Source organism: Girardinichthys multiradiatus, chromosome 14 (assembly GCF_021462225.1).
Source record: "Girardinichthys multiradiatus isolate DD_20200921_A chromosome 14, DD_fGirMul_XY1, whole genome shotgun sequence".
NCBI classification, from domain to species: Eukaryota; Metazoa; Chordata; class Actinopteri; order Cyprinodontiformes; family Goodeidae; genus Girardinichthys; species Girardinichthys multiradiatus.
In genome coordinates, this window is record NC_061807.1 from 11,492,341 (window position 1) to 11,516,729 (window position 24,389).

The 24,389-nt window shown below is 39.4% G+C and overlaps 2 protein-coding genes across 2 annotated transcripts; both read right to left on the bottom strand.

Moving 5' to 3' along the window:
• Positions 1 to 644: 644 nt before the first annotated feature.
• LOC124880229 (tripartite motif-containing protein 16-like) lies at positions 645 to 2,775 on the bottom strand. Its single transcript, XM_047385192.1, has one exon. The coding sequence runs from the start codon at positions 2,769 to 2,771 to the stop codon at positions 1,104 to 1,106; it is 1,668 nt and encodes a 555-aa protein (XP_047241148.1). The 5' UTR covers positions 2,772 to 2,775; the 3' UTR covers positions 645 to 1,103.
• Positions 2,776 to 12,546: 9,771 nt separating this feature from the next.
• LOC124881009 (tripartite motif-containing protein 16-like) lies at positions 12,547 to 14,217 on the bottom strand. The gene has a single exon (XM_047386486.1). The coding sequence runs from the start codon at positions 14,215 to 14,217 to the stop codon at positions 12,547 to 12,549; it is 1,671 nt and encodes a 556-aa protein (XP_047242442.1).
• Positions 14,218 to 24,389: the final 10,172 nt, after the last annotated feature.

A 24,389-nucleotide genomic window follows, 5' to 3' on the forward strand; every position in this document is an offset into this window, starting at 1 on the left:
GCATTTTTCATTTAGTGAAAATTTTTTTGCAGAGCTCAGAAAATTTTATTTTTTCCTTGTTTAATCACAAATAAATCAGACGTAGTAGCAGATGGAATAGTGGGTCCATATGACAAATATTCTTTTATGTCTTACCTTTACACAGGTACCAAAAGTTTGAATTTAGACGTTGCTACCCTGCTGGTTTGTGTGTTTCTGTCCTGTTGGATACGTTCAGGGATGGCCGCAGACGGAAAACCTCCATAAGAACATTGGCAGCAGGAAGTTTCCCTTCCACAGCCTCTTCTTCCATAAACTCTACAGACATCCAGCTATGGATAGATATGCCCACTGTTTCTACATGTTTTCATTTTATAAGATAGTTAATTTTCTCATGTAGACTGTGGTGTGTGTTCAGTGTGTTCAAATTTGATATGTGTGTCAATGTGAACCATGTCTACAGTAGACTGATGCAGATGTTTGAACTAGAAATTTTCCTGTAATAAATTATTCACTGAACTCTTGGACCTCTGGTACCAAACGGTACCTGGTTCTGGAAGAAATGCTTGATTAAAATGTCTTCACTGTTTTGATACTAATTAAATATAAAACAAAAAAAATAAGAAAAAGGGATGGGAAAAATTAAAAGAAATTACAAATAAAAGTAAATTGTATTTGTCTTTATTCTTGTAAATGTTCTCAATGATGAAAAATTAAATGATCAGAATCTGATGTTTGTCCAATAAAATAATGACTGATGTCCTGATTGATGATGATCATGATAATTACAGTTTTCATCAGCTCATCTGTACATGGATTTGAACAACAACAACATTTGGTCTGACAAAGTAATAAATGTAAATGTAATTATTTTAAGTGAATAAAAATCCTCCTGAGCAGTGATAGCCTCCATGGTTGAACAGAAACAGGAAGGGGCAGCACCCAAACAAACTCCAACATCAACAAAACAACAAACAAGATGACAAAGTAGCTCCATAAAGACAACTGATCCCTGAGCAGTGAAGAAATGACACAACAATGAGCTCTCAGCAACAATGATGGAGACTAAAGAAACTGGAACTAAAATAAACATTTTAACCAACTGGACCTCAGAACAGTTCTGACTATTTCAGATTAATGAATTCAGCAGAGGATCCAGCCTCATAAAGCCTAATCCCAGCATGCAGAGGCTGAGTGAATGTGGTCTGGACTCTGTGGAGGAGAGTCATGGTTCTAGAGATGCTGTAGAAAGACAGAATACCTGCTCTGTGGTTCAGATACACTCCTAGTCTGGAGGAAAATGGACCTGATACTGGAGTTTTAACTTTTTTGTGCCAAAATGTGTAACCGTTTGTGGTATTATATATTGACCAAGATTTGTCATTTAATCCAAACACACATTCATCTGACTCTCCATCTCTACTGATGTTCTTGTATGGAACTGATACTTCCATTCCTCCTCCTCTCCTCTCCACCTCCCAGTAACAACGTCCAGTCAGACTCTCTCTACTCAGAACCTGATAATAATCAGTGAATCTGTCTGGATGATCAAGATAAGACTGTTGTTGTTTCATTAATGTTACTTTTCTGTTCCTCTCAGATAATAACAGCTTCCTGTTTGCTGTGTTTGGATCGAGAGTGATTTCTTGTGAATATTTTAAGAATCCAGCTCTGGTCTTTGGTTCTGGTTCTGAGAGTAGAACCTCAACTTCAGTGACTGTCATTGAGATGTTTGTCCATGTGTCTCTCAGGATGTCCTGTAGTTTATCTCTGAGCTCTGACACAGCTGCTGTCACATCCTCAAAGTATCTCAGAGGATGAATATTGATGCTGGATGAGTGTGTAGACTCACTGAGTGCTGACAGTGAGGGGTAGTTGTGGAGAAACTGGTTGTGATCCTCTGTGTTTGAGAGCTGCTCCAGATCAGCATATTTCCTCTTCAGCTCAGTGATCTCCTGCTCCAGCTTCTCCTGAAGATCTTTGACTCGACTCACTTCAGTTTCCTGCTGAGATCTGATCTGCTGCTTCACATCAGAGCTTCTTTTCTGGATGAGATGAATCAGCTCAGTGAAGATCTTCTCACTGTCCTCCACTGCTTTATTAGCAGAAACATTGATGGCCTCCACCTCCTGTTGAAGCAGCTTCAGATCTTTCTCTTGGTCCTGGATTCTCTGCTGGATTTGTTGTTGACTCACCTGGAGCTCCTTCTGCTTCTCAGTCCTTTCTGCTGCAGCTGAGACTGTTTCATGACCTTTATGTTCATCCATAGTGCAGAGATAACAGATACACTGCTGATCAGTACGACAGAAGATCTTCATCACCTCATCATGACGAGAGCAGATGTTCTCCTGGAGCTTCTTCGAGGGGTCCACCAGCTTGTGCTTTTTCAATGGTGGAGCATCATAGTGAGGTTGAAGATGATCCTCACAGTAAGAAACCAAACAGACCAGACAGGACTTGACAGCTTTCATCTTCCTCCCAGTGCAGACATCACAGGCCACGTCTTCCGGTCCAGCGTAGCAGTGATCTGTTGGAGCGGCTTGAAGTTCAGTCTTCTTCAGATCCTCCACTAACTCTGCTAACATGATGTTCTTCTGCAGGACAGGCCTTGGTTTGAACGTTTTCCTGCATTGAGGGCAGCTGTGGATTCTCTTCTGATCTTCTCCGTCCCAGTGTTCTTTGATACAGTTCATACAGTAGCTGTGTCCACAGGGAATAGTCACTGGATCCTTCAGTAGATCCAAACAGATGGAACAGGAGATAGATTCCAGCTGAACTCCTCTCTGAGCCATTTTAACTGAGTAACAGCAACTGTGTGAGTTCCTGTTTTAGAGGTTTAATTACTTTGAACTTTAATCGGAACGTTTAGCTAGACTTTCATCTCTCCCTCTATTGTTCTGCCCAGCAATATCTAAAGGGTTGGGTGGGCAATAAACATCAGACTGAACAACGTGGAGCTTACAGTGTGTTATTGCAGGAAGAAGATTGACTCATATGACTGTAACTAGAGGGAGAGGAGCAGTTTAAGGCAGGAACTGAATATTTAACTCATTTTATACCAGCAACTTCAGTCTGAGGTTTGTGTTTAAAATGTACATCCAGATTTAAGAATCAGTTTCTGTAATTTTAACATCATTTTTAGCAAATTTAAACATTTCCAACAAAAAAAAAAAACAACTAAACAGCAGATAAAGTTATACCAGCAACTACATAAAGGACCTTTCAAACTAAGCCAACAGCAGCTTGTAAAGCCACACCTGTAGCTAAACACTGAACATCATTTAAAGCGACCTTTGAACCTGCAGCACAACTTTTGACTAAAAACAAGGTCATTCCGCCATTACTGACAAGCTGATGATCCTGTTTACAGAGCTACAGTCTCTATGTGTGCAACAACTCTCAGCCATAGTATCAGGGAAAGCTGCTTCATCACTATAATTCACAGCTGAACACTTGAAGCTGACTTTGAGACACCTAGGAAGGATGGAAGAGGAATGTTTGTGAAGAACTTTTCTTTCTGGATCATCAACTTTTACTAAGTGTCTAAGGGTTTTTTCTTTATCATTATTATTTAGCCGTAGTATATTATTATTGTTGTTTTCAGTCAGTCAGTCAGTCTATTGTTGTTTTATTTAATGTATTTACATAGCTAATTATCTCCCCTCAACTAGATGGAAGAGGGATGTTTGTGGAGAACTTTTCTTTCTGGATCATCAACTTTTACTAAGTGTTCAAGCAGGTTTTCTCTTCATTTTTATAATCCTATTAAGTTCCCAATTGACCACACGAACTTAATGTGCACAGCCTAATATAAATTGTAAGTGAACCCACATACTATTCTCTTGCACCTTGTGTATGTCTTCTCTGTTGTTACCACACCCTAGTCTTCCATGAATCTAGAACCAGTCTGATCTGGATCATATTTTTTCTGGTAACAAGGTTAAGGGTAACCTTACTACTTTACCTTCATACAAAAGGATCTAAGCTAGCGCCAGAAGGGCTACATGTGCATTACTGCCACCAACTGGTATAGAGTGTGGTTCTTGATGGTTTACTACAAAACTCAGTTGTCTTTATCTTGTAAAATCAAATTCTATCAATCAATTTTGTCAGTCAGTCATTCATTTTCTACTGCTTATTCCATAGTGGGTTGCGGGGGAGCTGGTGCCTACCTCCAGCAGTCTATGGGCAAGAGGCGGGGTACACCCTGGACAGGTCGTGTCCAGGGTGTGTTGCCCTGCCCATCGCAGGGCAACACACAAACAACCACGCACACACTCATTCATACACCTAAAGGCAATTTAGATTGACCAATTAACCTAACAGGCATGTCTTTGGACTGTGGGAGGAAGCTGGAGTACCCGGTGAGAACCCACGCATGCACGGAGAGAACATGCAAACTCCATGCAGAAAGAACCCCGGCTGGAAATTGAACCCAGGACTTTCTTGCTACAAGGCAACAGTGCTACCAACTGCGCCACCGTTCAGCCCCAATCAATTTTGTTTTCTTCAAAAACATTAATTTGTATATGTTTTGCTCCTTAAATGTCTTTGAAATGTGTCTACTATATTAAACTTTTCTCAATATTTTTTCATGCTCGTATTTCTGACAGTCCAAAATGTTCTATTGTTTGAGGCGACTGTGGCTCAGTAGAAAGAGTAGTTGTCTTGCAATCAGAAGATTGTGGGTTAAATTCCAGCTTCCTCCTGCTGTATGTCAATGTGCCCCTGGGCAAGGCACTTAACCTCAAGTTGCCTACCGATCAGTGTATGAATGTGTGAGCATTAGTGAGTGCAACTGGGTGAATGTGGCTCTAGTGTAAAGTGCTTTGAGCAGTCTGTATGACTGGAAAGGCGCTATATAAATTCAGTCCATTTACCATTTCTAATCTCACAGTTCCCTGCATTATGCTTTTGTGTTTTAAAACATGTATAATGAAGTCCAAATCTTTGTCTTGTTATTAATCTTTCCTCCTTTCTAGTAAAATGTGATTTCAGAAGACTGCCGGTCATTGATTGGCTAGGTGGTGACATCACTAGTTGAGTCACAAGAGCGACTCCATTGCAACAATCAAATCCGCCATTTTTTAAAAACACACAACAGCATCTGAGCATCTTCTGGGCTTTAAAGAAAATTGAAATGCTGAGATCAACACTGTGGTCCTACTGCGAGATTCAGATATTTTTGTGCTGAACTGTACAGAGTCTGTTGAGCCTAGCAGGTACTAATGGCAAAGAACCAATGGTTCCAGTAAGACAAAACATGCTAAAATTAAAATGTATATTTTTTACTATGATATTGTAAAAGTAAAATTGATACTAAGAGTAAAAAGACTGATCATCATTAACTTAGAAGAACAAGAACAATCCCTGGTTTCTTAACAGCACCATGGAAAGGATGACAACCAGTCAGCTCCTCGGGGCCATTTCTTCCTTTACCTCCCATCATAAAGCTGTGGATTCTGGAGTGGACCCAAAAACAGACAGGCAGTAGCAGATTGTTGAAAATAATAACATTTAATGAGAACAAAATCTTACATCCAGCCATGAGATGAACAAGCAAAAAATGTGAGCAGGCATGGCACGAATCAAACAGGACAGGCTAGGCGAAACATGAGCAACCTTTATGTTTGAATGAATGAAATATAATGAATAAATTACAAACTAAAGTGCACACTTTCCACTTGTTACCTGTTTGGATTCAAATAATCAGGTCCAGACAGCTATGTTAAAGCACCTGAGGCTACTAGAGAGCAGAACCTGTTGACTGCAGTCTGACTCATCTCTCTGCTATAAGCCAATATAGAAAGAGAATCGCTTTAAAAATGAATCTGTTTTTATTTACATCTCATTACACCTTCCTTAGTAATCAGTGGAGACATCTTGATTAGCATTTCAGCATCAAACCCTTTTTACAATTGCTGAACATCATGTTGCATGTTTCCACTGGTATGTTGAAGATTTATCTTTTTTGATGAGCTCTAGTTATTTTAGGTTGATAGACCTCCTTACCATCACCTTAATCATTATCTCCCTCCACAGAGTCTCTCTCACATTAAAGTCTGGATTTTGGCTGGGCCACTCCAAAACATTAATATTAAGCCCAATTTCCACTAATAACAACTCGACATGACCTGACTCCGTTTTTAGGGTTTTCAATTATGTACTGGTACTTGGTACAACCGCCTGTTATAGTATCTATACAGCCAGGGTTCTAAACGAGTCAAGCTAAAACTAATATCAGCAGAATGCGGGTCACTGATTGGCTAGGTGGTGACATCTCTGGATGAGTCACAAGAGCGACTCCATTGCAACAATAAAATCCGCCATTTTAAAAAAACTCAAAACAGCAACTGAGCTTCTTCTCGGCTTTAAGGAAAACGGAAACACTAAGATCAAAACTGTGGTCCAACGGCGAGGTAGACATATAGTTGTGCTTAGTGGATGATGAGAAAATACAGAAAGCTTGATGTTAGTTTTTTTAGGCCACCTATCAATGAAAACTGAAAGAGTCTCACTAAATATGGAAAACTATGATATTGTAAAAGTAAAATTGATAACTAGTCATCATTAACTTAGAAGAACAAGAACAATCCCTGGTTTCTTCACAGCACCATAACCAGGCTGACAACCAGTTGGCTCCTTTGGGCCATTTATCCCTTCAACTCTCATTAGGGATGAACTGTTTTTTGGAGTTTAAACTCCTATCACGAAGGTGTGGATTCTGGAGTGGACCCCAATGCAGACAGTCATGAGCAGATTGGTCAAAATAAAAACAGATTTAATAAGAACAAAAACTTACATCCAGACATGAGATGAACAGGCGAAAAAATGTGAGCAGGCATGGCATGAATGAAACGGACAAGGAGGGGCTTGGAAAGACTTGAACAAAGAGTAAAAACCAGCGAGGACTAAACAGAACAGAAGCGTATAAATAGACCATGGTACAGGTGAAACAGGGAGACTGATTGGCAAAGTGCAGGTGAACTGCATAACACTGATTACAGGCTGACTGTAGCAAGAAGTGAAAACATGACTGGAACTAAACAGAAAAACTACACAATCTATCCCAAGCAAACTCTTACAGAACATAAACTAGAATGCATCATGAACAGAACACAAGAATCATTAAGAAACTAAAACTAAGGAAAGAACTACAAAAACATGACCTGGAGAACATAATCATGATCAGAGAAAAACCCAAAACAAAACTCAAAACACCCTCAAATCATGACAGTTACAGATTTTAAAGTTTATTACTCTGTTATTCTAAAACTATAAAAACAAGAAATGTCAAAATAAACTTTTGCCCAGTAAATCACATAACAAAGAGCTAAACTAAAAGGGAAGCAACAGTTGGTAAGTGTTGGCTGCACATTTCAGCACAAGTCCAGACAGACAGACACTAAAAATACCTGAAAAACAAGAGATCCAAAACTGATAATCTGACTCACCTCTCTGCTGCTTCTTTGCTGCTGACTCTCCAAAAACCCCAGCCCAGATCTACTATGCAGGGAGGGCTGGTGCCTATTGCCCCTTTTCCATTAGCACGTACTCTACTTGACTTGGTCGAATCGGCTTGTTTTCCATTAAAATTGATTACTCTCTGAATGTGGACAGGATCCTCAATAGCAACTCTGAAAAATTAAGATGATGTGATTTGTGACACAAACACAACAGCCATGATTGCTGCTCAGTCTATAGCTGTTGTCAGACTCAGACTGAAAGATAAGACCCAGAGAAGGCTGTGGGCAGCAAGATGAAGCACTCTGGATAAGTACAGGAGACAGAGGGAAACCATGGACCAATATCAAACTGAAGGATATAGGTTAGAGGACGTGTGAGAGTAACGGTTGAAGATATTCTTTATTTAAATATGCTGTGACTAGTGATGCCCCCTACACAATCAGCGAACGACAGTAGAGGTGTACCGAATTGCACCAAATAGGGGCCAGTGAAAAAGGGGAATATCGGTACAGCCTGGATAGGGTCTGTGAGGACAGACAACCAAGGATTAACCAGTTAAACTAAAAGTCATGAATTTGGACTGGTAAAGGAAACCGTAGTACCCGGAGACCACCCACATGTGCACAATGAGAACATAGACACTCTATACAAAAAGACACTAGGCTGGGAGTCAAAAACATGACACAGAGAACCTTAGAGCTAAAAGAGGGTGTACTTACTTTATTACAACTGTATCTGTATAAGGCTGTCAGGTTGATTGTTCTCTTTGTGTTTTTGTCCCTTGAGAATCTAATTCAACATGAAAATATCTTCAAAACAAAGAGTCAAATAACATTTTGCAGCAGGTGATTCTTTATAAAATAAGAACTCTTCTGCTTTCTTCACGGGTTGATAAAAAAGTTTAAATAAACCATCATGTTGACAGGTTGTTCAATGAACTCAGGTATTTAACAACAGCTGAAGTTTTAGAGCATTTTAAAATGACATAATTTAACCCTAATCCACTATTGTTGGGACCACAGCCATGGGTTACAACATTAAAGGCAAGTAAGAACTTTTCTGGAACTTTCAAAATAAATCGCATTAACCTACTTCCAGCACAGCCAGGAATAGGAGTAACAGCGTTCTTCCCATGATGTCACTGTTTGAATAAAAACCCCGCTTTTGCAACAAACAGACCTCTTCCACGCAGGTCCCCAGAGGAACTGGACAGAGGGACACAGTGCGCTAATGTCTCTTTGCTGGCAAATAGACATAACTCTTCAAACTGGATCCAAGAGTGTCATACAATCACGCGATCATATGCACTAAGTTAAGTAGGAATGAATTACTGTTTGTGTATCCAGTATTCATTCATGAACGGGGGTAATTAAGGTACAAGCGTTGCTTGACTTTTCTTTCTGAGGTCTACAGAAGCAAACTGTGTTTCAGAGAGTTCCCAGCAGAGACCCTGTCTCTACAACGACGAGTGGAGCAGTTTTTCCCAGGCTGAAGGAAGGACAACGGGACCGCATCACCATGGTTACAGATGTAATGTGCAGTTCAGCCAGCCCGGCAGAACAAGCCGCCCCACCCCACAGCTATGCAGGTTAGCTGCAAGTTGACACTTTGTTCACTGTGGATGCTTTCTTCAACTTCATCGACCCGGACAACTTTTCCTCAGCACGGTTCACGTAAGAGGTTGTGTTTTGGGCAGAGACAAGTTTAGTTTAGAGTGAAATAATTTAAACAAGGTTCGTTTTATAACGTTTGGTTTTGTTTTTGTTGATAATTCAGCCATCTTTGCGCTAGCAGATTATCTGTTCAGCACATTCTGTGTTTGTGTTTTTAAATTTAAGACAAACTTTATTTAAAGGGTGATTTTAAACACATAAGGTATGTTATTGTATTTTAAAGGTACAGGGGTTGGACAATGAAACCAAAAAGACCAGACAGGATCTGGCAGCTTTCATCTTCCTCCCAGTGCAGACATCACAGGCCACATCTTCAGGTCCAGCATATCGTGATCAGCTGGATCAGCTTGGAGTTCAGTTTTCTTCAGAGCCTGCACTAACTTTCTTAACATGATGTTCTTCTCCAGGACAGGCCTCGGTCTGAACTCTTTCCTGCACTGAGGGCAGCTGCTGAGGATTCTTCTTTGATCTTCTCCGTCCCAGTGGTCTTTGATACAGTTCATACAGTAACTGTGTCCACAGGGAATAACCACTGGATCCTTCAGTAGATCCAAACAGATGGATCAGGAATATTTTCCTCTGTCTGGTTGAATTCCTTTCTGAGCCCTTTTACCTCTCAGTAACAGGGAGGCGTGACTCACAATACAAACTGGCTCAAACTCTGATCTGCACAACATGTCAATGCAGTGAGTGTTAGTGGTTACTCCTGTCGCCAGATCTTAATTGGGAGGGAACAAGGGAATATGTTTAACGGCACGTTTGCCGGGACATTTCTTTACCAGTCCAGACAGGTACTGCATGTGTTTGATTCTGATGATAGCTACAAGTTTATTTTGTTAGCCCCAACAGCTAACAGCTAACCTACACATGCTAACCTACTAAGAGTCAGCTAAAGATAATTTACCCAAAAACGTTGTTAGTTTTCAATCTAGGAAATAATATTTCCCAAAATATTATTGTACTAAACTTGATAACTATGTAAACACCATTAAGACCCATTTATCCAGGAAGGTTTGGTTCATATTCAAAATAATATTTTCTGAAATATAATTTTACTATTTCCTTAATATTTCTTCAAATATTATTTCAATTAATAAAGGCAGCTAATTAGACACCGCTGAGGAATGGTCATCCAGAAGGTTGGTTTTATTCAACACATCATTATTTAAAACATTATTTTATTAAAATAAATCATATTTAAGGTAATATTTTACCTGATCTTGCATTGTGAATGGTTGTCTAAAGGTATACCAATTATTGCCTAAGTTGGTTCCAAGACTAACTTAACCTCACTTCCAGATTCTTCAAGATAATCCTTGGTTCTCAAACATAAACATTGCATGGTAATGTTGCATCACTCTTTTGGTCATGGTTTTCAATCATCTTTAATCAACTTGTTTATATTGTACATAGTCCATTAGTCTTCCCAATTCTTTAATTCTGCTTGGTAGTTTAGTTGGATTGTTTTATCAAAGTAAAGAGTTTGTTGACTGAAATATGTTTGACTTTGAGTTGACTTATTTTTGTTAATAAATTCTTGTATTTCAAGAAATTGTGTGAGGCTGGTATTCACAGGACAACCCTTAACAGACCGAAATATTATTTAATAAAATATTAAAATATTAATATAAAATACTATATTCATATTCATAATCACAACACTATCATTAGTGACTTTCAGCAGAGCAGGTTATAATCAGTCTGACAGAGAGTGGTACCCCCAATCCTTGTGGTTTTTAGTAGAACAATGGCCACCAGTGGGCTCTACATGGACAAACTATGAGACGACATGTGTTGTGAATTGGTGCTATATAAATCAAACTGAATTGAATCGAATTAATAAGGTAACTGTAGGTCTTAAACAAAACATCAAGTTTAGTCTTCCTTTATTTGGAGTCAACTTAATGTTTCACATCACTAAAGCTTGAACATCACAGTGTTTTTACCTCTTTTTTCCACCATCGAGACCCTAAACTTTTAACTATAAACTTTGGAAAGTTCTGGAGGATGTTCTGAAAGAATATTCTGGAGCTCTGCTTTGGCCTTAAGTGATTGGAGCAGAGATGTGTTTTAAGCTTGTGTGAGGTGGGTTGAATAATTTAATTAACTAAAATAATTGTTTATTAAATGAATAAATAAATATTTCTGGTAAATTATATCCAGCAACTAAAGATGGTGATTCACGCAAAACTGACAGCAATATTTGTTAAAGCACAGAGTTTACTGGAGCACACAAGGTCAGGTTTCCAGGATCAGTTACCATGGTGATTTACAGAGGAAAGAAGTAAACTGGCTTCATGATTCAGAAAACGTTGTTGTTAAATCCATCAACCTTTATTTATAAAGCATATTTCATACACACTGAAGGCAACACTAAGAGCTTTACAAAGGTCAGAAAGAGGAGGCAAAGAAAAGCCAACAAACAAAATACAGCAAAGACAAAACAAAAGAAAAAAGAAATAATGAGCTGAACAAAGTAAAGCATGAAAAGGAGCAGAACTGTGAAGTTAACAGAGCAGATGTTGGTTTGAGGGAGTGAGGAAACACAATTATGTTCCTGGTGACGATGACGAGACACCAGAGGTCGACGCAGAAATTCAGAGAATAGATTTAAAAATCCTGAGGACTTTTAAAACTAATAGCAGCAATAAAAAAGGAATAAATAATTACTCATAAAAATCATAAAACCAGATAAATAATTATGATTATTATGAGATACTGTTGAAAAAAGACAGGAAAACTAACATCACATTTCAAACAAATCCTGAACTGATTAAAGGATTTCTGCAGAGTTTTTAAGTTTCCAGTAAACAAAACATTTACAGCCACAGATTTGTGGATATAATAATACATTTTAAGGATGTGATCACTTGTCTGCCCAAATTAAAAAGTTGTAAAATATGAAAATAAAAATAAAACAGCCAATATTTGTGTCCATATATCTGATCAAAACATAGAACAGTAAACTCTGATAAAGACAGTAATTTTCTGCTCTTTTTAATTCATCTCTACAATCAGTTTAATCCAGAATCTGATGTTTGTCCAATAAAATATTGATTGATGACCTGATTGATGATGATCATGATAATTATAGTTTCCATCAGCTCATCTGTACATAGATTTGAACAACAACAACATTTGGTCTGACAAAGCAATAAATGTAAATGTAATTAGTTTAGGTGAATAAAAATCCTCCTGAGCAGTGATAGCCTCCATGGTTGAACAGAAACAGGAAGGGGCAGCACCCAAACAAACTCCAACATCAACAAAACAACAAACAATATGACAAAGTAGCTCCATAAAGACAGCTAATCTCTGAGCAGTGAAGAAATGACACAACAATGAGCTCTCAGCAACAATGATGGAGACTAAAGAAACTGGAACTAAAATACACATTTTAACCAACTGGACCTCAGAACAGTTCTGACTATTTCAGGTTAACAATCTCAGCAGAAGATCCATCAACATAATAAAGCCTAATTCCAGCATATAGAGGCTGAGTGAATGTGGTCTGGACTTTGTGGAGGAGAGTCATGGTTTCAGAGACGCTGTAGAAAGACAGAATACCTGCTCTGTGGTCCAGATACACTCCTAGTCTGGAGGAAACTGGTACTGGCATTTCAACTTTTCGGTGATAAAATGTGTAACTGTTTGTGCTACAATATAATGACCAAGATTTATCATTTAATCCAAATAAACATTCCTCTGATCTTCCTGCTCTATTGATGTTCTTGTATGAAACTGCTACACCAACTCCTTCCCCTCTCCACTCCACCTCCCAGTAACAACGTCCAGTCAGACTCTCTCTACTCAGGACCTGTTTATAATCAGTGAATCTGTCTGGATGATCAAGATAAAACTGTTGTTCTTTCATTAATGTCACTTTTCTGTTCCCCTCAGATAATAACAGCTTCCTGTTTGCTGTGTTTGGATCCAGAGTGATTTCTTGTGAATATTTTAAGAATCCAGCTTTGGTATTTCTTTCTGGTTCTGACAGTAAAACCTCCACCTCAGTGACTCTCAGTGAGATGTTTGTCCATGTGTCTCTCAGGATGTCCTGTAGTTTATCTCTGAGCTCTGACACAGCTGCTGTCACATCCTCAAAGTATCTCAGAGGACGAATATTGATGCTGGATGAGTGTGTAGACTCACTGAGTGCTGACAGTGAGGGGTAGTTGAGAAGAAACTGGTTGTGATCCTCTGTGTTTGAGAGCTGCTCCAGTTCAGCATCTTTCCTCTTCAGCTCAGTGATCTCCTGCTCCAGCTTCTCCTGAAGATCTTTGACTCGACTCACTTCAGTTTCCTGCTGGGATCTGATCTGCTGCTTCACATCAGAGCTTCTTTTCTGGATGAGATGGATCAGCTCAGTGAAGATCTTCTCACTGTCCTCCACTGCTTTATCAGCAGAGACATTGATGGCCTCCACCTCCTGTTGAAGTAGCTTCACATTTATTTCTTGGTCCTGGATTCTGTGCTGGATTTGTTGTCGACTCACCTGGAGCTCCTTCTGCTTCTCAGTCCTTTCTGCTGCAGCTGAGACTGTTTCATGACCTTTATGTTCATCCATAGTGCAGAGATAACAGATACACTGCTGATCAGTACGACAGAAGATCTTCATCACCTCATCATGATGGGAGCAGATATTTTCCTGGAGCCTCTTGGAGGGATCCACCAGCTTGTGCTTTTTCAATGGTGGAGCATCATAGTGAGGTTGGAGGTGATCCCTACAGTAGGAAGCAGGACAGAATAAACAGGACTTTACAGCTTTCATGTTCCTCCCAGTGCAGACATCACAGGCCACATCTTCAGGTCCAGCATAGCAGTGATCAACTGGAGCAGCTTGAAGTTCAGTGTTCTTCAGATCCTCCGCTAGAGCAGCTAACATGATGTTCTTCTCCAGGATGGGCCTCGGTGTGAACTCTTTCCTGCACTGAGGGCAGCTGTGGATTCTCCTCTGATCTTCTCCATCCCAGTGGTTTTTAATACAGTTCCTACAGTAGCTGTGTCCACAGGGAATAGTCACTGGATCCTTCAGTAGATCCAAACAGATGGAACAGAAATATTTTTCTTGGTCCAGCTGATCTCTTCTCTGAGACATTTTATCTGTCAGTAACAGGTTTGATCTCCAACTTACACAACCGTGCTGCAGTTAACTTGAGTGGTTACACCCTCAGTTATTCTGTTGGTGTCAGGGGGAGGGAACAAGAAAATATATGACAAATGAGCTCGAGGGGCGAGTTATGAAGAGGAGCATTTTGAATCAGACATGGTTTCTGATAAGTTTTTTTGATTTGTTGTACTGTGTTTCAGAGGTCATTCCAAGATCTAAGCTGCTCTTTTATAATAAACTGATCTTATTTAACAAATAGGATCGATCTGAAATGTATTTATTGACATTGAATCTCTCTGTATGGTTGGATCGAACTGATCACATATTTATGTCCATATAATGGATGTTTTTGAGATGTCATTTGCTTCTTATTGGTGCTTTTAAATATAATTAACTGCATTGAATTTTATTCTCCAAAACAAAAGTAATGAAAGTGGTTTATTTCATTCACATTTTAAATAAAAATAGGAACTGTTCATGTATACACAGATAATTGCACAGTACATCCTAAATTAAATACCTTAACCTGTTGAGCCCGATGAACCGGCAGGTTCAGCAGAAAGATGTACATTTTTTGTCATCTCTAAAACTAGATCAAACGCAGTTTTTTCTTAAATCCCTCGCAAGAGGTGACTTAAATGTTCATAAAACAATTCCCTAAATGAGTTTTGCACAAATACTTATAATTTTACAGCAACTTAAACACACGTGAGGACATTTGAAGGTCCTTCAGACTTGGCTGACTCTATCAACTAAACGCTACATCTTTCTTTTTGAAGCAACTCCCCATATCCGGTATCATTACAGACTAGAGACGCTCGCCTTTCCAACAACACATAGCTTGTCTTTGTAGCACCATCTCCAGTCACGTAATTTGCGTGCAAACGGGATGTTCTATGCGTGCGCAAACCTACAAGTCTTGCAGCTAGCCTGCGTTCTGCTCCATTAGCTCCCAGTTTTGTGTTATTTCTGGATAAATGGTCATTTATAATGGCACAGAAGAAGATGATTACCGGTTAGGAAGTATTGGAAGACATTTAGCGGACCAGTGACATGGAAATGGAATATTCTTCGAAAAGCTGTGTCGATTAGGATGAGGAGGAGAATAATAAAAATTTGTTTCGGAGGAGAGGGGCCAGTTCTAGAGCTAGTTACTGTGTTTCTTCTTATTTCCAACTGATTTACGTTATATGTCTGCTATTTCAACGCTTCACTTATTTAATGTTTGTAATTACTCTTGTCTAGGATGTATGTTGTGTATGACATCTGTAAACAACAATCACCACCTTTTCTCCAGAACAAAGAGGCTGCATGTTTGTGTGGGACTGATTCAAGGCTTGTTTGACTCTGAACCAGAATCAGAGTCACCATCAACTTTATTGGCCACGTTTGTGTCACAAACAAGGAATCTGACTTAGGTTTCTAAAACCACAGCATATAAAAACATTTTAGAGGAGTAAAAATAAAGACAATAAGCCGTATGTACAGGTGTGTCTGGAAGGGAGGGTCTGGGGGGGTTGCAGCCCATCATTATTTATACAGTTTTTCATTGATAGTTCTTTTTTGCACATTTTGCATACATTGTTTTTCATAGAATCTTATTTTTGCACATTGGTTTAGATAGTTTATCATGAATTATTCTTCTTTTCAATGAATTTCCTCCAGTTGGACATCAGTCTGATTTATTTTGATTTATTTTCATCATATTGATTTTATGCGGTGCACAATGGCCCATTTTGATGAACAGAATAAATGTCATGACCAAAGGTGATGTTCCATGCAGGAGTCTTACAGTGGAAATCAGCACTTTTAATTGACCAGATTTCTTTTTATGAGGTGAAAAACAGATTTGGCACAGTTTTGACTAAGTTGTCCCAAAATCCTAGCTGCATCTGGCACATTGTCTATTAAAACATTTGTGGAACATAAATGCTTCAACTGTTTCAGTCCAAAGGTGCTGCAGTTATAGTGAATATTTTGATGAAAACAATCTGAAGCTTCTCCTAGGATTTTGAAAGGATTTTTATGCTGTTTTTCAGGGTTTATTTAGTGAAAATCTTTGGTGAGGCTCTAAATCATAAATAATTCAGCCATACTAAGAGTTGCAGTCGTTGTTCCACTGAAGCAATATTATTTTATGACTTGTCTTTGGAGCTATACTTAATTTATTTCAGGTATGTATGGGGTTACGAAGAAATTGCTTCTACAACTCTTACGGCTTAACGGGTTAACAGTGGTGGGGATTATGTTGCTCCACATTTCTGCACAAGTCCAGACAGGTATAGAAAAAGGCAGGGTTGTTACCATGCAAAAAGATTACAAATAAAATGATGACTAATACTGGAATCTGTCAAAAACTTTACAAGTTTCACTCCAACCCTGTTCAGAAGTTATGTTTAGTAGTTGCACATGATAAAAAGAAATCAACATAGCTATTGCTTGTTAATAATAACCAGCATTTTATTTTATAGTCAAACAAATAAAAGAAGAAATATTCACTGGTCAGTTTGTATTTTACAGGTTTTTGTTTGACTGATTTGTTTGCTTTTTAGTTGAATCGTACATCATAAACATGCCACAAAAAGCTGAGCCCCAAATTACGTGTCTTATATCATATATTACTTTTTAAGCTTATAATGGAATAATGTGAGGAAATTTAATTCTCTTAAGAGGCATTTAGCTTTGAAGCCCACAGGTGGCTTGTGTGGCCCAATGCATTTGTACAGTCTGCATAGAGCAAGAAACAGTTCTGGTAAAATGACCTGAAACAACTAGAGAACGGAAACAGCTGGCTGCAATCTTCATAGTCAGATTAAAAAAGCGAAAAACCACATTCTTACTTCACCTGGAAACAAACTGTAATTGCTTTTAAGAAGCACCTTGCACAGCTAAAGCTGCTCACCAAAAATAGTTGAGGAAGAGAACGATAACCTTAATAGTATATTTTCAGGGCTTTCGCTAAGCTAACAGTCAGCTATGTTGAGTCATGTTTTCTTTAACTGCCAGTAGAAACGATTTAATGAGCTTTTATGTAAAAATCATTTGATGTATTGATGGACCACGGGTGCACCCGCTCAAGTTTTCCCCTCTCTCTTTCACGGTCTTCCAACAACAAGCCCTCGGCCCTCGTGTTTATTTACGGAGCTCATGCCCTCCTCTCTCTTATTATAGTTTTATTTCCATATTCTCTCACCCCCTTGCGTGCATGCGTCCTACAGCCTGTAAAGCCTCGAACCTCTCAGAACCCGTACGCGCGTAACCCACCTCCTTTGGTGAAAGAGGAGGAGGATGTGGTGAAAGAGATCGAAGGGGTTAAAGAGAACTAAGGGGCGAATGAGAACTAAGGAGCACGAGATGAAGTCTGATCGTCCTGATTATTGTCATCATATCCTCCTCCTCTTCCTCTGTCTTCTCCTCCTTTTCCTCCCCCTCGTTCTGTTTATCCGTATCCTCCCGTTCACCTTCCCCATCCACCTCCTGCGGCATGTGTGTACCTGGACCACATGGCATACTCGAAAGTGGCGGTAGAAGAGATGGTGCTCAACAAAAATGGAGGAGAAGGACGAAGCGAAATGGCGAGGGATTACGAAGACGAAGGCAGAGCACAAAGAGAAGAACGAAGGGAACACGTCGACGGGCAAGAGGATGGGGATGATGATGATGAGGACGGTGATAGAGATGATGACCATGATGATTGGTGGTGGTGGTGGTGGTGGCGGTGGTGACTGCGATGTCAACAGTGATGATCATGAAGACAACGAGTAAGAGGAGGAGAAGGTCAACGACAACAGGGAAGACCACGGCATCGGAAGCAGTTGGGATTACGATGTTGATGTTGATGACTACGCCCGCAATGATCACGACACCGAGGATGTAGGAGAACGACAAAGCAACACAACGCGATTAGCCAAGGAACAAGGAGAAGAGGAGGAGGAGGAAGGAGCGGACGATGTACAAGTCAAAGAAGAAGAAGAAGAGTAGGAGGGAGAACAACAACCAGAAGAGGAAGAAGACACAGACGAAGAAGCAGAACAAGATGAGGAAAAAGGCGAACAAGACGAACAAGACATAGAAGAAGTAGAAGAAGAAGAAGAAGAAGGAAATGAAAGCCAACATACAGAGGAGACTGTTGCACCCGGTTACCTTTCCAGAGATGGCAAAATACAATGGTATCCTCACCCATGCTTGCGGCATCAGCAAGGCCAGCAGCAGCAGCAGGGGCGGCAGGAGCAGCAGACTCTGACCTTGACTCCTCGGAGTCATGAGAGCTCCGCTGTCACGGCTCAAGTCAACCACGAGTGGCACGGCGGCCATGGAATGACCACCATCATCATCAAGATCGCAGATGGACAGATACATTTGAGTCCAGACCTTCTAGCCATGATGGTCGAATTTGGTGTCGAGCCCGAACTCACGTCCCCCGAGGTGCCCTATCTAGCAGCGATGTTCTACACAACAAAAAAGAAAACTTGCTTTCGCTGTCCGGAGTGAAATGGGAACACAACGACCTGTATCAGTGGGCCTACATGCTCTCAAACGGAAAGGTTTGCATGCTTCCGATGGTTCAACACGTTTTGACATGGAGTGACATCGACCCCTATTTGACATTAAGTGAGGTGCTAACAAGTTCCTTTCTCCTGGCATTTTACACAAAATCGACGTAGACGCCCATTACATCATTCACGTTCCGGGACAGCGATGAGGCGAGTGGGACACTTGGGTCTACACGATCCAGGAAGGAAGGATTTGTTTAAAGCCGGAGGTCAAGGCCGCGATAATCAAAAGCAGTGTGGACCGCCGTCTAATCTCACCCGAAGTCCTGTCGAAGGTCCTGGTGGGCCTCACGATGCATGCAGTGCAAAGGTAAAATTTGACTCATCTAATGTCGCGGGACGACCAGACCCCGGCAATCCTGGAAAGTAAACGCATTGAGTGCTCCTTGTACCGCGTGGTGGCAGGAAATCGTCCTGAGGCTGTCCGATGGAGCAGAGTGTCCCTATGGCTCGCATTATCAGTTTTTGTCTTTTCTTTTTTAGTTGTGTAATGTTTCAAGTACACTCTTTGTGGAGAATGAGAGGTGCTCCGAGTATGTATCATGAAATTGCCTTGTACCACGTAACTGTGTGTGCATTCCTCCTCGCCCCAGAAACTGGTTTCATATTGTTGTGTCATTTCATGCACACACACACACACACACACACAAACACACACACACACACACACACACACACACACACACACACACACACACACACACACACACACACACACACACACACACACACACACACACACACACACACACACACAAGGGTATTACTACAAGGTTTGTTATTAACGGCGAGGAGAGAAAGGAGGCTGTTTCTCGAGCTGCTAGGCTAGGTTTCATGTGACCTGGCATATGAGTGTATTACAAAGAAACGCGAATAAAAATTTATTCCATGTGTGTTCTTTATTTTATTTATTTTTTTATTTTTGCTTAGCCCTCCCCGCTGTCCCAGAGGGGTCAAGTTTATTTATGTATTTATTTATTTATTTATTTATTTATTTTTACTCCAAACCATGCCCCCCTCCAACCCAGCTATGTTTTATTTATTTCTTTATTCATTTTGTTGTCTCTATGTCTTGGTTTTAGGGAACTGTCTCATGCCTCCCATGATATCTGCCTCGCTCTGTACAAGCACTGAGTCGGGACCGAGGGGGGGTTAAATATGTTAAAGCTCTGTCATAAATAAGCTAAAAAGCTATATTTGACAAGACTAAAAACAGCACGGTGTTAAAAGTTTTAAAAATGTGTGGCATAAATTATGTTTTGTTGTTAAAAAATGTCAGTCATGGGTCAACATTGAGAATGTGGGAGGAGAGATAAATGTTGAAAGGAAGTGATGTCATAGATGATGTGAACTTGAATGGGCTGAAAAATGTGGTAAAGGTTATAAAAACGATGTTTAGTTGATGTTTTAGACCCTCAACTCGCCTGTCTTCATGGAGATATAAACTCTACATGTTCGTTTTGAGCTACTGACTATTTCCACCCAGAATTTGTAATAAGAGATACAATCTGTTTATTTTTGTTGTGTTTTTTTTAACGTGTCCTGTCCGGCAGAGTAGCATTCAGAATTGTTGTCTGAGTGCCAAGAAAAAGCCCAACAGATTTACTGTCACAAATGGAGGACTACAGCTACAGTATAATGCTTTGATATATACTGTATGCCTTATTGTTACAATACATACTAATGGCAATGGTTACAGTTCCAAGTGTAAACTTCTTAATGTTCAAGTGAGTTCAGCTGGAGCCATTATCTGGATTTGGAAAGAACATCAATTCATCCTTAAAAAGCCATGGCCAGGTGCCCCTCCTATGATTACTGACAGATGTTGGAGTCATCCATTTTGGTCGGACAGACCGAGTAGGCTGCACAGTTCGACATGCGCACCTCAAACGGCGTCACCCGGGATTATAAAACCTGCAGAAACCAAACTTTCATTGCCACTTCCAGCGTTTCTCACGGGACGATGCAACGGAGGCGCATATCTGGAGCGACAGAAACACGCAGGCGAGTTACTTTCTTCCTTCACACGGCCATTCCCAGAAGAGCTTGAAAGTTGGAATTTTGTCTGATACAAGAAGGTCAGAAGACTCATATACCAATCGAAAACCCCGCAGTCACTCCAGCGCAGGTGAAAACCCACAGAGTTTTGTTTCCAAGGAGATTAGTTTTCCTCCTTGATGAATCAGTCATCTGCAACGGTTCCTCGTATTTTTCTTGTTTTTCAGTGGATGAGAAGTTTACCATTTTTGAGTTGATCACGGACGCGTGTCACTCTGGCTCCCCTCCCTTGTTTTTCTTCAGACCTCACCCATCCTCAAACAAGTGGAGAGAAGAAATCAACATCAAAGTATTTTTGTTCTTTTTTTATATTAAATTGGATAGGTGTATTTAGAGGTCTGGGCAGGATGACGCATAGTTTAAGGTGATTTAGAATCACCAGTAGTTAATCCAAGGTATCAACTTGTTGCATGCAATACTGATTGAAGTGTTTTATGCTGAGTATTTGACTTGCTGTGCAAGGTGCATGTTCATGTTTTTGTCTGGCTGATCCCAAATCAGCCAGGAGTTAGAAGTTGGAAAAGTTTTCCAAGAAACCTCCAGCAGAACCAGGCTCAGTGTGAGCGGCCATCTGCCACGACCGACTGGGGGTTTGAGAGAACAGAGCAGAGACACAAAGAAACACTGATCCAGGAGTCCTTTCTATGGGAAGGAAAAGTAAATGTTAGTGGATGTAGCTCCTTTTGTCGTTTCACCTAGAAAGAAAGAACAGATCAACTCTGAGCCAGTTTTCAAGGTTAGAGTCTGAAAGAGAGCACATATAATTAGTTACAGTAAAAACTCAGTCAATCGCCATGTCTAGGAGAGAGAAAGGGTTAAACACTAAAAGACAAGGCCATGTGTATCATCGGTAGAGAGTGAGCATTAAGTTGTTGCTAGCAGAAGCTTGGACGATGCCCCTCTCCAGAAAGGTGTCACAGGTAGACACAGAGCCAGGCCAGGTGTAGCTTCTAGGAAGAGAAAAGAGAGAGAACATAAAGTTAAAAACTGAAATAACAGCAAATAATGCAAAATTGGAGAGTAGTGTGAGAATGTATCGAAGAGGGTGAAAGTAGTCATTATGTCCTCCAGCAGCCTAAGCCTATAGCAGCATAACTACACAGAAAGTTTCAGTTCAGATTATTTAGTGTGGTTTGATTAATAATTATCAATTATTATTAACTAACTGTAATTATTAAGTGTTATGAGCCCATAATCACAACACCGGAGAACATCTCTGACTTCTATTCATAAGCAATATTTGGTTAAGAAAATTATTTTTCAGAATTATGATTTTTAATTATAATATTTGATAAATATTTATTAATCAATAATCATAATCTTTACACAGAGGAGTCAAAAGACTCATTAAAAAAGTCTCTGAAGAGCCAAAGTATGATGCAATACCATAAATAATGTTATTGCTCACAAAGTCTCTGCAACTGTTTGGTGTTTATTTTTCATGCAAGTCTCCTTTGATGCTAGATGCAGAATCATGTGAAACACTTATGGAATAGGAGTATCTTCTTTTTGTAGAGCAAAACTGTTCTGAACCAGAAAGGCAGCCAGCCTCTTCAGATGCTCTGCCTGACATGTCAGGAGAGGACATGTGGAAAATATGAATCACACTTCATGTTGAAACAAAGCAAAGTAAATAGCAGGCAAGAAAAAACAGAAACTCCCAGACCCCGACAACCGTAGCTTTTATTTTCTTCTTCTTCAGCTCTTCATATCATTTGCTTCCACCTGATCCCAGTTCTTCTGACATTAAATATTTTAAAGGAAATAAACTATACAGGAAGAATATATTTGATTAATGATTGCTGCGGAAGTCCTCCGTTTCCCCACAAAAATTAAGAATTGTTCTTTTTGAGAGTAAACTAAGTACAATCACAACTTTCTTTTTCTTTATTCACAAAGTTTAAAGATTAAATCAATAAAATCTAAGCTTCAGTTATTTGATCCAAAAAGTGTGTAAAAAACACTCAGAGTTTGAGTTTTATACATATTGATGATGATCATGGTTATAATTTCCATCTGCTCATATGTACATCAAGGTAAACAACATTTGGTCGAACATTCCAAGTTCAGGGACTGGACCTGCCTCATTAACAGTGGATCATTAAATAATTAAGAAGTCTAATTAATGAAACAATTTTTGGTAGATGGGTTTGTTTCATTAATAGGAAAGTTTTGACAGGAATATGAAACTTTTGACAGTGTAATTATAACCATGAGGTGTTTGACATGACACCTCATGGTCACAATTACACTGACATTTTAAATACCAAGCAGGACCACAGCACTTTTATACTTTTTAAATCACTTTTCGATCACTATATTTAAAACTTTTAATGACTTTTTAAGAAACCCTGACTTATTTTTCACTCATTGCTTTTACATTTTGAGCTTTTAATGATTTAATAAGCAATGACAGATTGGAATCTGGTTTGTTTTTGTTCTAAACTTGGGTTTAAAATAGCATAGAAAGTGATAAAAACCAAATCCTTTCTGCATCATGATTCAGAAAACCTTAGACCTAAAACAGGGGGTACTTTCTTTTTCCAATAACAGTATCAGTCTAGGCCTGTCAGACTGATTGTTGAAAATAACTGAAGCTAACATAGTGCAAGAGGTACTTTATAAAATAAGAAATATATTTAATCTGCCTTCTGTTTGCTTCAAAGGTTGATTAAGGAAAAATTTTGTAAATGTGAACAATATTGTCAAGTTGTTAAGAGAATCCATGTATTAAGAGGAAGGTTTAATATATCAGAACATTTTGAAAATGAGACCCTACTGAGCAAACTGGCTTGTTAACAGAACCAAACATCAAACCTGAACCGAAATGTCTTCCAGTTAATTTTTGACTTTAATTCTAAACTTCACAGAGTTCTGGAAGATTTTGGACTACTCAAAAGATGGGGATGTTTTTGGATTCTGGGTCACAGATCAGTGTTGGGTCTCCAACTTTATAAGTGGGTGTTAAGAAACGTTTTGATAAACAAAGGGGAAGAAGACATCCAGCTCTAAAATACTCTGTTAATTCAAGTATTTTAACAGTAAATTTGGGGTAATACATTAATAAATTCTGATGTATTTGAAAGAGAAATTGCTTGTGTCTGTTCTTCGTATGTATGCAGTGCTTGCTGATTGAGAACATGCAGTGCTCAGATTCACACCATCTATTGCTCTATAAAACCATCTCATCCAGGTTGGTGTTTATAGAACAATAACTGACAGAGACTGAAAGTGTTTGGTTGTGGATTGCTGATAATCAGGTGGTGCCCTGTCTTGGTAATATAAACACAGATGTTCAGTTTTATTATTATATGCCCTTGGGTACTTATTAATTTTCACTGACAGCCATTAAAGGCCATTATTTTCCAACACTGTCTATCATGAAAAAAACATCAGGTTTAGTTTTCTATAATGTGTCAACTTTATGTTTCTCATCAGTAAAGCTTGAACATCACAGTGTTTTTACCTATTTTTAAGGTTTTGTGAGGCGGTTGATAAACATTCCCAGTAAATTATATCCAGCAACTAAAGATGGTGAGTGATGTAAAA